This window comes from Lepisosteus oculatus, chromosome 5 (assembly GCF_040954835.1).
Source record: "Lepisosteus oculatus isolate fLepOcu1 chromosome 5, fLepOcu1.hap2, whole genome shotgun sequence".
Classification (NCBI taxonomy): Eukaryota; Metazoa; Chordata; class Actinopteri; order Semionotiformes; family Lepisosteidae; genus Lepisosteus; species Lepisosteus oculatus.
Genome location: NC_090700.1, coordinates 48,375,299 through 48,389,328, shown reverse-complemented (window position 1 = coordinate 48,389,328; position 14,030 = coordinate 48,375,299). Strand labels below are relative to the sequence as shown.

General features: G+C 46.4%; 1 protein-coding gene and 1 non-coding gene across 4 annotated transcripts; both read left to right on the top strand.

Moving 5' to 3' along the window:
• Nucleotides 1-407: 407 nt before the first annotated feature.
• Nucleotides 408-12,207, top strand: anp32a (acidic (leucine-rich) nuclear phosphoprotein 32 family, member A). Of its 3 annotated transcripts, none has more exons than XM_015343305.2 (7): nucleotides 408-1,999; nucleotides 6,208-6,357; nucleotides 6,454-6,576; nucleotides 6,908-7,106; nucleotides 8,355-8,479; nucleotides 10,586-10,643; nucleotides 10,958-12,207. In XM_015343305.2, the coding sequence occupies exons 1-7, from the start codon at nucleotides 1,946-1,948 to the stop codon at nucleotides 11,017-11,019; spliced, it is 771 nt and encodes a 256-aa protein (XP_015198791.1). In that variant the 5' UTR covers nucleotides 408-1,945; the 3' UTR covers nucleotides 11,020-12,207. The 3 variants fall into 3 exon arrangements, with proteins under 3 accessions (XP_015198791.1, XP_015198793.1, XP_015198792.1); XM_015343307.2 differs by lacking the exon at nucleotides 408-1,999 and adding an exon at nucleotides 3,006-3,290; XM_015343306.2 differs by lacking the exon at nucleotides 408-1,999 and adding an exon at nucleotides 4,526-5,674.
• On the top strand, nucleotides 5,819-5,952 carry LOC138239320 (small nucleolar RNA SNORA28). Its single transcript, XR_011189792.1, has one exon. It is a non-coding gene; the product is annotated as a small nucleolar RNA SNORA28 (small nucleolar RNA).
• Nucleotides 12,208-14,030: the final 1,823 nt, after the last annotated feature.

Sequence of the window (14,030 nt, the reverse complement as noted above, 5' to 3'; positions counted from 1 at the left end):
AATTTCTCTGAATCACTTACATGTCCAGTGTAACATTGCATTACGCGTTCAGCGGATTGCAGATTTGCGAGACCCACAGACGCAGGGTAATCTTAAAACGCCAACGCGGACGAGTTTTCAGATATTCTGTCGTGGAGTTTTGTGATCTTTTCTTTCGGAGCGTATTCATTAATCGCCCCCCCCCCCTTCTACCTTATAATAACCCCAGTGAGGAATCGGGGATTTGACCCGTACAGCCTCCACTTTATGGAAGAAAAAACGTTTGAAATTGTTTTCGGCACTGGAGTTCAGTTTCGGCAAGGGAGGAGGGCTTACAGTACAGGTGTAAGAACTGGCATTAACATGACGTTACCTGAATGCGTTCTGTAAAACATTTGCACCATAGGCCGCTGGAAAGCTTTGGAATAACTTTTTTTTCTTCCTTTTAAGCATTTTGTTCGACTGGTCTGAAGATCAGATTTGGTTAGCGACGTGCGCTTTTTAAAAACCCCATCTTTTGTGGCTTCATTTGTGCTGCGCCGTTAACCTGCTGCTGGTCTTAGCGTCGATTTCGTGAGGTTTAAATGAATCAACAGTGCATGCTGAAAATGTAAATGTTTGGCGTAAAAAACATCTTCGATGGAGACCGTTTATACAATCGAAACGGACTGTCTGACTCAAGTACCAGCATTAGTAAGTGGGAAAGAGTTCTTACATTCGTGAAAGGGAGATTTAAAATTGAAAGGGCTGGTCTAGTTTCCGTCTGTGTACAAGCCGTTGAAAGGCGGGGTTTGGTGTAATTGTGCTTATTTAATGGTTTACGAAATACGAATTTATCAGGTGTTGCTTGATATGTAGAAACAGAGTGGTAAAGCGCGTTAATGTTATTGAATTTAATAAAGTATCTTAGGTTGTATCGATTACCCGATGAGGAAAACTTAAACGCATCGTCTAGATTCCTTACAGATTCACTGGCGATTGGCCACGTGGTGTGACAGTAGAGCTCAAAGTAGGACAGTACGTGTACAAAAAAAAAAGTTCTACAAAAATCCAAAATACAAAGGTACTGTTCATTTTTATGCGAGATTATAATACGCGACTCGGTAAATGACGCCTAAACGCGATGGCTGTTTTGTTTTAAATTGATATTGTTACGTTTCAGCATGAGCTTTATAAAGAATTCAAGATTCCTATAATATGTAGTCAGTCATGGGTGGAAAACACCTTACGCCACCCCCCGATTACCTCGTGTTAAAAGCTGATGCCCTTTGATTTCACAATTCGTATATAGCGTATCAAGAGTTCATTGAGGAGCGCTCGGTTACAGTTCAGCCAGGCTGACTCTGGCAGCGCAGGAGTAATGTTTTGACTTTTGTTTCAATAAACAACACGCTGCTTTTTCCAAAGACAAATGCGTAAAAGTAACCGCAAGCAGAATCTGTCGTCCAGTGCATACATAGGGTGTCCTGGCGTGTTTACAATACGAATTACGCCAAATTAGATCACTGTCGACAGCACTAATTAAAAATCAACAGTAAGCGACGCGTATTTATTCTAAGGTTGAATATATTTTACTTTAGATTAATCTTTTCTCCCGTGTGTATATTTGTCACACCTTAACCAGGCCAAAGTAATGGCGCTTAAACGCAGAGATGACACTTAAATGCACATTCGCACTGTCTCAACCGAACATAATCTGACTAGCCCCGCCCTGCTTGCTGATTGGCTGTAGGCAGGGAGAAGGCGGGGGAGAGGCGTCTTTGGTACATAATCGGGCGCGCCGGGTTGGTCTGTGGTGACGACAATCTGGCGACCGGCTTCCGCCCCCTTTTGAGCGATCAAGTTAGAGTGAGCGGCGGCACAGTGGCTGAGAGGTGGTAGCTGTGTGTAAAGAGCCCCGTAAGTCTAACACTCTGCTCTGGCTGGGTTACTAAATTAAAAATAACAAGAAGCTAGCTCACACAAAATGGACATGAAGAAAAGGATTCATCTAGAGCTGCGGAATCGAACGCCGTCAGACGTGAGTGCTTTTCATACATTCTTGGGATTTTTTTTCCATAGGCTTTATAAAGTACTGCCCTTGATTTTTCTGGCTGCCGAATTTGGGGTGCCCATATAAGCGCGTGCGAGTGTGAGCCCAGTAGGGAGGCAGTGGATTGAATGGGTATGTTGTCGTGGAGGTGAAAGTTCCTAAATTTCGACAGATGTGCCCGGGCTGGTGCGCTCTAGTGGGTTTTAGTAACTTTGGTCGTAGGCTGGCTGGCACGCTATGGTTATGCAGCGTAGTTACCCATGGCACGGCGCTCCTCCGCTAGCAGGCTGTGTGAGGAGCCATATTTGTAACTTTGTAGTCCTCGCGAACGCGCCCTTTTCCCTCTAATCAACAAACAATGTACACTGACAGATCTCTCGGTCCCTTTAGCTATTGCTCTCCAGTGTGATCGGCGTGCAAGTTTGACCTGGCCACTTCCGTGCGTCCGATTAATTACAGAATCGCGGGGGCTCCGCCGATTATAAAATAAATAACTTCGGATGGGACAAAAATAGTCCATCGCTGGTGCCGTGGAATCTGCTGCATAATTTTTAAAGAGGCAATGTTGAGGCGAGGGGCTTTCTTGTTAAGTAGCAGCTCGATTTTTATTCACGATAATCGTTGAATTAAATCGATTAGGTCACTTTTTTTTACAGTTATTACAGAAGCAACTGATTTTCTGTTTTGCCAATTTATCGAGTCGTGCTTGCTGTGAGACTCGCCAAGAGCGATACGTAAAACGTAAATATTAGGTTTTGTCGATTTTTTGAGTATTTTATATTTAAAATGTCCTTAGATACGTAATCAAAGCGGTTCAAAGGCACAAGGCGATTCCCCAGTCCTTCGGAAGACGGGTATATTAAATGCAAGATATTTTCTTGTTGGTTTTAGCGGAGAGGGAGGATTGCAAGTAGCGCCCGTTGTAACGGAGTTCAGCTGGTTAATTCTCGCCGAAAGTGTCTCCGGTGTGAACCGACTGCGTGCTCGCAGTGTTGAAGCGCTACTCCGGACTCGCTGGTGCAAACACAGCGTCGGCTGCTCGCGGCCAGTCTCGAGCTCCTCGAGGCTGCGAATGGTCGTTCCCAGCGTCGCGAGCTCGTGCGAGGCTCGGACCGCCGCCGCGGGTCGCCTCGGACCTGCGGATGACCGGGGCTGCTCGGTTGCACCGTTTTTGCCTTTTAAACGTTGAAACGTGCCTTTTGGAGACGTCTGAATCGTAATCTAGGACAAGCCGCCATTTTATCAAGCAACAATGGCAAAAATCTAAATGGAAATGAAGGTGCACCAGTAAAAACTGCCGGTTTAACGACAGTGGTAATGTGCGTCACGCGTTGCATCTGTTTTCGTGTTAACTTTGAGCTTTTTCCTAACGCAATCTGTTTTAAATGTCGCGGATAATTACAGATATATTACGATTACGCCGCCACCCCCCTCCCTCCTTTAAACGCAGAATTGCTCAGTGCACGAATCCCAGGTCTCCGTGTGTTGAGGCTTTAAACTGGATTGTAAATCGTAAGGAATGTCCCATAATCGGGGCGATACTGTACTGGGCATTGAAAGGAGGGTATCCAGCGCAAAATCCGCTGTTTAGTCAGCCATTTTGTCTGTGTGGCGTTGTCAAGTTGGCGAATGAACTGTTTATGTACATTTCCCCCCGACATAATTGGTTAGCTAAAAGCCTACGCTTAATTTCCAGGTCGGTGTATTGACAAGATTTTATCAAGATTAAGGAGCCGAAATTGCGGTGATGTTCCCTTAGACTGTACTGGTGGCTGGGAACTGTAACTTGCGTCGCTGGACGGATATGGATCGGTGGAGCTGAGCTCTGTAGTCGCCGATGGCCGGGCTGTTCTCTTAGGATGCATCTGTCGGCGTGGGTTACCCGTTCTCACCGGATTGTGACTTTCTTCGCCTTGTTGTTGTTGTTTTTTAAACCGACACGGAGTCGTACGGCGGTGTGTCGCGAGCAGGCGCGCGTTCGCCGTTCCCGGTATTGTCCGTCCTGGGGGGGGGGCTGGCTCAGCCCGGAACATGTGCCTTTCAACCGGAGCGAGGGCCGCCGTGACCGCCTGGCGCGACGGTGTTAACGTGGACTGTGCTTCAGAGCGGGAATAGGTGTCGACACGTGAGACCGCGGGGACTCCACGTGCTTGGTCGAGACGGCCGGTTGCAGGACCGCGCGGCACCGGTGGGGTGCAGTTAGAACCCGGGCGTGTGCTGGGAAGAGGGGTTTGTCCACGGGCGTTCGTGTCACGGGATGGGGCTCCGAATGTGAAAGCTCCAGGAAAGAGGAGGAGAGCCCCACGCGAGTGGGCTTGTTCGACTCTCTGCACTTGGACTGCAGATAACGTGACGGTGTCGCGCGTGGTATTCACTCGTGGAGGCTTTTATGAGGAGGAGAGGAGGGGGGGTGCAGGGTCCTTTAAATGGATTCGTGGTATAATCTTTATAACGTTAAGCCAGCCTTCACAGCTGTCATGCTCCCAGGGTGGCGGCGGCGGTGGGGGGGGAGGGGTGAAATATTCCAATTTGGGTAGGTCTTGAGTTCACATACTGCCGGGCCAACGTCGACGTGAATGTCATTTATCTTGGTGTTCAATTGTAAAAACGTGTGATGAGAGAGAAAGGGGAAAAAAAAAACAAGCTCCTTCACACCCAGCGCTGGTTTCTCGAGCTGTCAGGTTGTGCATCATAGTTGTTAGGCTGAGGCGGGCCAAGGTTTAAGCCTTTCAGACTACAATCTAAACTGTATAAGAGATGGAGAACATCTGCCTGGAGTGGTACTGCGGATAATGGTTTTCGGGGACCGGGGCAGACTCCGCGGGGCCGCTTCACTGCCGTGTGTGGGCAGGAGCGTCCGGGGCTCGCACCTTTAGCCGGCCGAGTGCCACACCTTCCACTCCTCGTCACGCCTGGCGTGGACGGGCCGGGGGAGCTGCAGAACTCGGGTTTCAGGATGACTCCCCCCCCCGAGCCGCGGTGCGCTGCGTGCGTCGTGCGGCTCAAGCGCTCCGGGGCGGGAAGACTCGTTCAGGGAGTATTGCAGTTCCCAGTGACCGGCATTCATTCGTGAGCCCATTAAAACTCTAATAATCAGCCCGTGGAAGCGAGTCATTTATCTTATAAGATTTTATATCGTTAATAAAAGAGAGTGGTTTGCACATTGCGTTCGCGAAACTGTTGTGTGTTTCGAGTCAACGCTGTAACCACTGTGAGGAGCTGACCTTGTGGGCTGTTTTATCGGGGGGCTCAGAATTGTAATTTTAGCTCCTTTGCATGTTGCTTCATTTGGGCGTAATTATTGCTTTCGATGTGTTGTAGTCGGGCTTTGTGCCAGATTGCAGAGGAGGGTTTATGAAGCTCGGGTTGACGGGAACATGTTTTACGGGGTCCGATCTGCATTGACTTTGTTCAAGAGGCGCGGGGGAATCTGACCGGGTTACGGCCTTCGAAGTTGGAATTTTAATTTCTTGTTTGGTGTGGTTAATTGACGCGATTCATTTGTGTTATGTTCTTTTAAATATACTGATTGCCCCCTTTCCCATGTGAATTCTGCCCATATTTTTGGGGTTTTGTTTCTGTACGAGTTCTACTTTGTGTGTCAAGCTCGGCATCTGATATACCCAGCATGGCTGTTGCATGTCTGAAATGGCAGAGTCAGAGGTGAATACGATCCGTACCCTAGTATTAATTCCTCGTTCTGGCTCGGTGCCATTTGGAACCTACCATCTGTACTGGAGAATACTACGCTTTCATGCCAGTGTTTAATGTTTGTAAGGTCTTGCTGATGTGTGTGTCATCCTGTGCAAGCTACACTCTGTGTCAGAAGTTGAAAACAACAATGATCTGGCTCAATTTAAGCTTGCTACAGAAAACTACAGTCTGACCTATTCCAGCATTCTCTGATCACTGGGATTTGCTGTTATGTGGACTGTCACATACTCAAGATTGTAGCAGCAATGTATTCAGTAACTCAACAAATTGAGTTGCATAAATCAAGAGGTTCTGCAGAACTGACAGAGTAGCCAGAGATGTGCCTAACCTCACCTCTTTGCTACTGTGCATTTACAGAATCTCAGTTTATAGCAGATTAAAAGTCAAAGCTTGTATATATTTTAATCTGGAAGACAGAATCATAGGATCACACGCTTTTTACACGTGTGTTTTCTAATTCTCCCGTTTTTTTTCTCTTGCAGGTGAAAGAGCTTGTTCTAGATAACTGTCGTTCCAATGAAGGTAAAATCGAGGGCCTCACAGATGAATTCGAAGAACTGGAATTTCTAAGCACAATCAATGTAGGCTTAACATCAGTGGCAAACTTGCCTAAATTAAACAAACTTAAAAAGGTAAGGCCTCCTCTTCTGCGTCGCCGCGCGTGGTGGTCTGTTCTTCGGTGAGCGGGTTCTCGTTAAGGACACGGGTTTTGCCGTCTTCTGTTGCAGCTTGAGCTCAGTGATAACAGAATCTCAGGGGGGCTGGAGGTGTTGGCAGAGCGATGCCCGAATCTCACACATCTCAACCTCAGCGGCAACAAAATCAAAGACCTCAGCACTATAGAACCTCTGGTGAGTGACTCCTGGGGAGCCATCTGGAGCGCGCGCGCGCGTGTGTGTGTGTGTGTGTGTGTGGGGGGGGGGGTCGTCTCTGACTTGGGGATTCTGAAGGAGTGAAGGCAGGTGTTAACATGTGGTGACGAGCGTCTCCTGTGTGGAGCGAGGGATGCTGGCAAGCTCCTTGCCGCGCATCCTTCTGTAAGGGAGGAAGGTCCGAGTTAGATGGCTGCCAGTCCGGTTGTAAAAAAAAAGTGAGGGGTGCAAGCATAGCACAGCCGGTCGGACGCTGCCCGGACCCGTTGGATGATGAACGAGTGCCCCCCGTCTCCCTTTCACCCCCTAGAAAAAATTGGAAAACCTGAAGAGTTTAGACCTGTTCAACTGTGAGGTGACGAACCTGAATGACTACAGAGAAAACGTGTTCAAGCTGCTGCCCCAGCTGACGTACCTGGATGGCTACGACAAGGAGGACAAGGAGGCTCCCGACTCGGACACCGAGGCCTACGTGGAGGGGCTGGATGACGAGGAGGAGGATGAGGAAGGTAGGGCACTCCGCCTGCCGTGACGGCACAGTGTCGTAGAAGTGGCTGTAACGGAGCACACTGCCCCAGAATGCTGTAACAGAATGGGGAAATTACCCCAGCTCCCTATTCTCATCCGTTTGTGGAGTAGAACTATTGGCCTTGGGTAGCATTGGCATCAGGCTCTGTATCGTGCTCCTTGTGATGCTCACCTGGCGTTTCGCGGGGCAAGCACTCGGTTTCAGCGTCGCGTCCGCTTGTTGTGACGTGGAGAGAAACGCAGTCCATCCACATTATATGGTTGCGACAGAATGGCGTATCTATTCGCAGCAGCGAGTGAGGCCGCAAATTCTGGCCCCTCTCCTCAAACTTTGTTTAAAGCAAGCAGGCCAGATTCCTTTCAGTGGCTTGGATTTGAGGGTTGCGGGGTTACAGGGGAAAGGTCAAGTGTGAGAGCGGTCCAGTGGCAGCTTGGGATCTGCTTGGTCCCCCCTGCCTGGGGGTCACCTTTACTTTTGAGGACTCCAGGATGAAAGCTTTTCCCCCTCCCCCACACGTCTAAATTTTGCCCCTCGTACGTCTGCGGGTTTGGTTGTGGAGCCTGACAGAGCTGTTGAGTTGGAGGTCACTGGGACTTCTGTGTGGCTGAGGACGGGCTGGCGTCACTCTGCCGCTCCCCCGCTGGAGAACGGCAGGGGGGGAAGGGCTGTACAAATCGAGAACACAGGACATCTTATTAGTACAGTGTTCTGTAGTCCCCATGACAAAGCGCGACACACTTAAGTCCTTGTTTGGGTGCTCGGCCGTGATGGGAATTTATACAGTTCTTTCTGCCGACATGAGCTGAGGTCTTCAGGTTAGTGTTTGCTGCAGTTGGTTGGATCATCCAGGCCTTGTGTCCTGGAGAGGTCAGAGCACAGGGGCTTGAGGTGGAGTTCTGTGTTCAAGGCTCCAGTCTCGAGCACGTTCTGCTGAAGAGAGCAGCACCTGCTGCCCTCCTCCAGCTCTACTACACAACTGAGTCCACTGCTTGCTCTATTGGCGTCGAGATCTGTTTTTATTGGCATGTGTGCTTGCGTGCTCGGAGTCTTTTAAACCATTGTCAGCTGAGATTAAATACCTAAACCACATTAACTTTAGGTGATGGGTGATGTATCGTTGGGAGGTAGGGTCAGGTCTAGATCTAGGATGAAGCACTTGTTAAAAAAAACACTGGAGTATAATGGGTGCTGTGCTGAGTTTATGGTAATGTGGTCTTTCTCTTTGCAGAGGTAGAAGAAGAGGAGTACGACGAGGAGGTGGCCCCAGGAGAGGAGGATGAGGAGGAGGGTGAAGAAGAAGAGGAGGATGAGGAGGAAGGAGAGGAGGAGGAAGAGGACATCAGTGGAGAGGAGGTGAGAGCTGGGTTTAGGCTGAAGGTGGCACATCACATGGTTTACTGCCCCCCGGTGGCCCAAGAAAGCAGGTCGGATTTGTGAAGAAATGTGATGTACGCCGAACCTCAGGGGAGACATTTGTGGTAAAGACAGGTGTGCTGCCAGCTGCTTATAGTTCTCTGCAGGTTCCGAGGGTGTTAATCAACATCAGTGGCTTTCGTCATGGATTGTCACTGTCCCTGTTTTTCCCAAGTTTGTTTGCTCAGCTTTTGCACTGATTTTCCCCCTGTTCTTTTTTTTTATTCCACTTATAATTTAACACAGTTCAGCTCAGTAACCTGGCCTGGGTTTGTCTGAGAGGAAATATAAACTTAAAGTATGTGGGACTGGTTATGTATGGCAGGATTCTTATTTTGTTTGTATTAAGGCAACATTTTAACTGCCATAACTATGTTAGGAGAATGCTTTAGTTTATTTAGGAGGCAGTGTCTTGTTTAAAATCACTCTGCTTGCTCATAGACTGGGTTGATCTTGCTGTTGTGGTCGTTTAATTTGCACTACCAGTTCAGTAGTGCTTGTTTGGGCTTTTCAGCAAGACAGAACTGTGTAGTGATGTCCAAGCTGGATGAACAGTTTTGAACAGTTCTCTAGACACAGCTGAGAATTGGGCTTTGCGCCATGCCTGGAGAGCACACTGGGAAACTAAAGAGATCCCGCAGTCAAGACAAGTTATTGCATTGTGCAGTTCACTAGACCAGGTAGCACATTGGCAGATTAGAGTCAGTGTGCTAATATGCAGCTCACAGTAATTTTTATTTTGCATCAGTTATTCATTTACAGCCTTGCCGAATTCAATACAAGCATTTAGGGTTTGTTTGCTGAATAGTAACTCTAAATGCTTTTGTATAGGTAAACTGACTATTACAGAACTTGTCTGTTATATAGCAGGTTGTCTAGTATAATACAAGGCCATTGACCTATAGAGAAGCAGAGGGAAAGGGATATCACTGTAGGCAACATGGCAATGGTAAATTTTAACTTTCAAATCTTAAGCTATATTGAAAGTTTTCATATTTCCTAAGTATAAACCTTAGCCAGTTGGCGAGTGAGATGCATGTTTATTTAAAAAATGGGCCCAAACTTAAGGACAATGTTGTATTTGAAGTATTACATCACTTGGGTGTAGTTTCTTAATTCCAGTCTGGAGAGCATCTTAAATATATTGTCCAGGAGATCCTACGTCCATTACTCCCTTTTCATCAAATGTTTAGCTCTTGAGTTGATCACCAGCACAGTTTGAGTTTCTGAATTTTGAAAGAAGTTGGCTCTCTTGTTCCAGGAGTGCTATCTGCTCTCCTGCAGTGCAAGGTGGAACGTGTCTGTAATTGTCTGGCAGTAAGCTCTGTAAGTTGTGCTGGAGGGGAATTTTTGGGCACCTCACCAGCTGTAATCACACCTAGATAGGGCTCATACAGCTCATGTGGGCTGAGAGATAGAGTTAAATCAAGCCTGATCTCAGTACTATAGGGAGGTGTTTTAATGTGCAACATGATGTTTTCATAAAATAGTGGGGCTTACACAAACCTTCTCAACAGGCTAGTTGAAAGTTAGTGAATATTTTATAATTGGCTCATAAACAAGTGAACAACGGGAACATTGGACATCACGTTCACTGGTGCCATTAATAATAAGGTGTCCATCAAGATTACCCATTGAGTTGGGCATTCGCATTTGAAGGTGAACTCTAAGTGACCACACGTCGGTATATTTAGTTTCTGAAGGGTGGTGATTGTTTGATACAGTGGAACAGGCGCTTCTGCTGTATGTTCAGTGATGGTAAAGGCTTAATTTCACTGATCTGGCAGTGCTCCAGACGGCAAAGTACTCCGGCGCTCCATGCCAGCACAATATTGTAGGATCTGCTGGCTGGCTGTTGCTCTCTTACACCAGTAGCTTCTCTTCTAGTTGTAATTGTTCATAGAAAGTGCAGTGGCCTAGTAGTCCTGCAAGTTGCTTTTGAACGGCGCTATCGTGACTTTCCTTTAATGCTGTAGTGAGGTGGGGAGATCTGAAGTGGAGAGAGGGGACAGTGCTCCGATGTGAACTGCTGTATTTGTGTTTTAGGAGGAGGAAGAAGAGGAGTTCAACGATGGTGTAGATGACGAAGATGAGGATGACTTTGGTAAGCTGGGTCTTAAACCTCTTCTTCCTGACTGATTTGACTAGGTTTAGTTTGGGGGAAGTTGTGGATGTCACTGTGCTTAACCTCCGCACAGCGGAGTTCCTACAGTCAGATCTCAGATAGACGGCCTCCTTTTCATTGCAATGTAAAACCCCCCCTGTGATGTCAAGTGTCTGCTGCACTGGCACTGTGGAGTTGAAGCTGTAAACAGTAATGACAGAAGGGGGTGGTGGGCTGGTGGGCGGGTTGGCTCGGGTGCGAGACAGTTTGGGGAAACTCAAAGGCTGAGGTCTGTGTTTTTTCTTCATTTACAGAAGAGGAGCGGGGACAGAAGAGGAAAAGAGAGCCAGAAGACGAAGGAGAAGAAGAGGATTAAAAATACTTTCCACCCCTGTTGTGATCTGACTGTTTTTGCCCTGTATTTCCCTGTACAATTTTCTCAGTCGTCCTGTGGCCGTGGGAATAGGAGATTTGATCCCGGGGAGGGGGGAGGGGGGAGGTGGGGGGGGTGCAAGTTGAATTTTATTTTATTTTTATTGTCACGCCCCTTTCTCAATTTCTCCTTTGCTCTGATGTTTCCTTGAATCTGTGAGAGAGACAGCAGTAGTAATATTTTCTAAATGGAGTGGACAGTGCAGCCCTTGTAAAGACGTATTTCCTGTTTATTAATGCCTAAATGTGTATACAGGTTGCTGATGACTTGTGTATTTAAAAAAAAAAGAAAAAACATACCAAAAACCTTTTATTAGAGTGCATGTCTGAGTATATTTTAATGTTTGACTACTGGTTTTCAGAAATCACCTATACCTATTTTTTTTCTTTTACAGTGTAAAATGTGCTTCTGTGATGTCATCAGTATGTTGTATGTACTGTTTAGGCATGGAAAAGAATGCATCATTCTGTCGACTAGAACATGCACAAAAATCACATTTTAGTAGTGGTTTTTCTGTATGTCCTATACTAGAATACATTATGTCTGCCACTATCAGAAAATTAAAAAATGCATTTTTTTTCCTGCTTGGATAGCTTCGGTATTTTGTTTTTGTAAATAGTGACCAAATATTTTTTTGCATTAGGCTTCATTTTTGATAATGGCAGACATCTTCATGAAATAATTTCAATTGTAACATTGAACTGTAATAAAATATGAAGTTTAAATTACCCGTGTACTACTTTGGCCTGTAAACAACAGTAACTATGGTTTGGAGTAGATGGAATCTGTGAATTTTCTTATGATAGTTTTTAACTTTCTTTTTAAATGCAGAGTGCAGAGGCAGACTTACTGAGCATGACCTGATATTTGGGCTTGTTTTCTTACATTCAGTGGCATATTACTAATGCAAAATTGTATTTTCTTACGTAGCAGTCAGTGATTGACTGAAAATGCCTCATGAATGTAATAGATTACTTTCATTTCCCTTATCAACAGTTTGAGTGATTTTGTTTTTCCTTTTCTGTATGTCATCTGTACAAAGGCAAACATTTGAAAAAAACTCTTAAGAGCCAGACTTTTGTTTTGTCCTTTTTTTGTCATTCAACAATTTCAATAAATCTTTTTTTATAACGTTTTGTGGGTTATTTGACTGGAATGGGCCACTGAGATGTGGAGCCGATGGCAGGATGTCCCAAGTGAGATCGTGGCAGGTCTCAGTTGCAGAACTGGGATTAAACCTGAGCCGTTTGATTCCTCGGAGCCACATTTGCCCAAGCACAGCTTGCACTGAGTAAGCAGCACAAGCGAAATCATTGCTAGTCAGAGCATTTCAATGCTTCCTCTTTCTAGCACTTTGCTTTTAAGCATGAGAGTGAAGATGTGCAGCTTTTCATCTTGATTCCCTCAAACTCAAGTCCCTCTTTAGTGGCCTTCTTATCCATCAGTGGTGTCTGTGAGCAGTAAATAAGAGGTGGGGCACATTTCGCAGCAGGGCAGGCAAATGAGCCCAAAATGGGAATTTATTCAACGTGAATACACCAGAAAATGTACTTTTTTTTGCCTTTTAACCTGGGATGAACTGCAAGTTGGGGGGAATGATGATTTTTGGGCACATGTCCTTGGACTTTACTTGTATACCTAGTATTAAAAACTGGTTCTAAAATCAAGTTGCTTTGCTAATCTAAGTCTGACAGTCTCCTTGTAGCAGGTGCAGTGATGTTTTATTGCACGTTGATCTGCATAATAAACTCATATATCACCTTAGTCACCAGCAAAGAATTACCGCTGAAGTCACAGATGAACAGTAGGTGGCCACTGTTGTAAATACATCCAAGCAGTACATCTGACATACTTTGCACCAGGTTCCAAATGCTGTGTTTTGGGATTTGGTCACATTCCTCTTGTACAGCCTAAACGAGCATGTACTTGTTCACTGTTCACTGGTCTTGTGAGCCCTCAATGCCACACGTCCCACAGCAACTCGGGTCTGGCAAGCAGGGCGTAAGTGGCGCCTGCCAAGAAACCCTCTGTTACACGAGCAGCTGGAAGATGGGTGCCGTCCCATCACCACGTCATGCAGGAAACGCAGCAAGTGAGGCTCTGCAGTCAGGCTGCTGTCCATCAATACGCTCAATAGCTCCACTGATGATGCACTCCTGCCCAGACCAGCATGCCCGGACAGTCCCTGGGGACTGGTTTATTGTGCACAACAGTTGGCATGTAATTCCTCATGTCTGCATCACTCTCGCTGACCTCTATCACAGTGGACAAAGCACAAACCTTGATTCGCCCCCCCAAGAGGATTTGGATCCAGTGCTGCCGAGTCCACCTGAAGGTGATCCAGCATACTGGCTGCAGGTAAATCCCTCTGCACTTCACCTGGCTTGCCTCACCTTATTACCACAGCCCAGACCCCTCTCTCACCAGCACTCCAGGGATTCACAGGCAAGAGCGATCAGTCCAGCGAAATCAGCCCAAAACGTCTAATCAATATCCTAAAAAAAATGAGTATGCCTCATCCTCCTGAAAACATGAAGACCAAAGGGTTTCTGCTGATGCTTAGTATAACAGTGGCACCTTTTCACTGTGACACCTGAAACACTGGTTCAGTGTTTTGTTCCATCTTTAAGTGTTTGACACAATTAGGCCACTCCAACACCATCTCTTGTCGAAAACAAAATCTTGCTGAAGAACAAAAAATAAGTTTGGCAGTTTCCTCCGAGGGATATACGTTTTTGGAAGGTTTTGAGAGGTTGAGTTCAGAGGCCACCCACCAGTGTGAAACCAGTACTTTTTCTTAATGCAATTTCAATTTGTACATAATGCCAAAACAATGGAACCAGAGAGTAATGAGTGTGGAGCGTTCTCTCTCTATATACACCGAATGTAAACGTTACTTTTCTTTGTGTGTGATAGAAACGAAACGAGCACACTCACATCATGGGGGACGATCA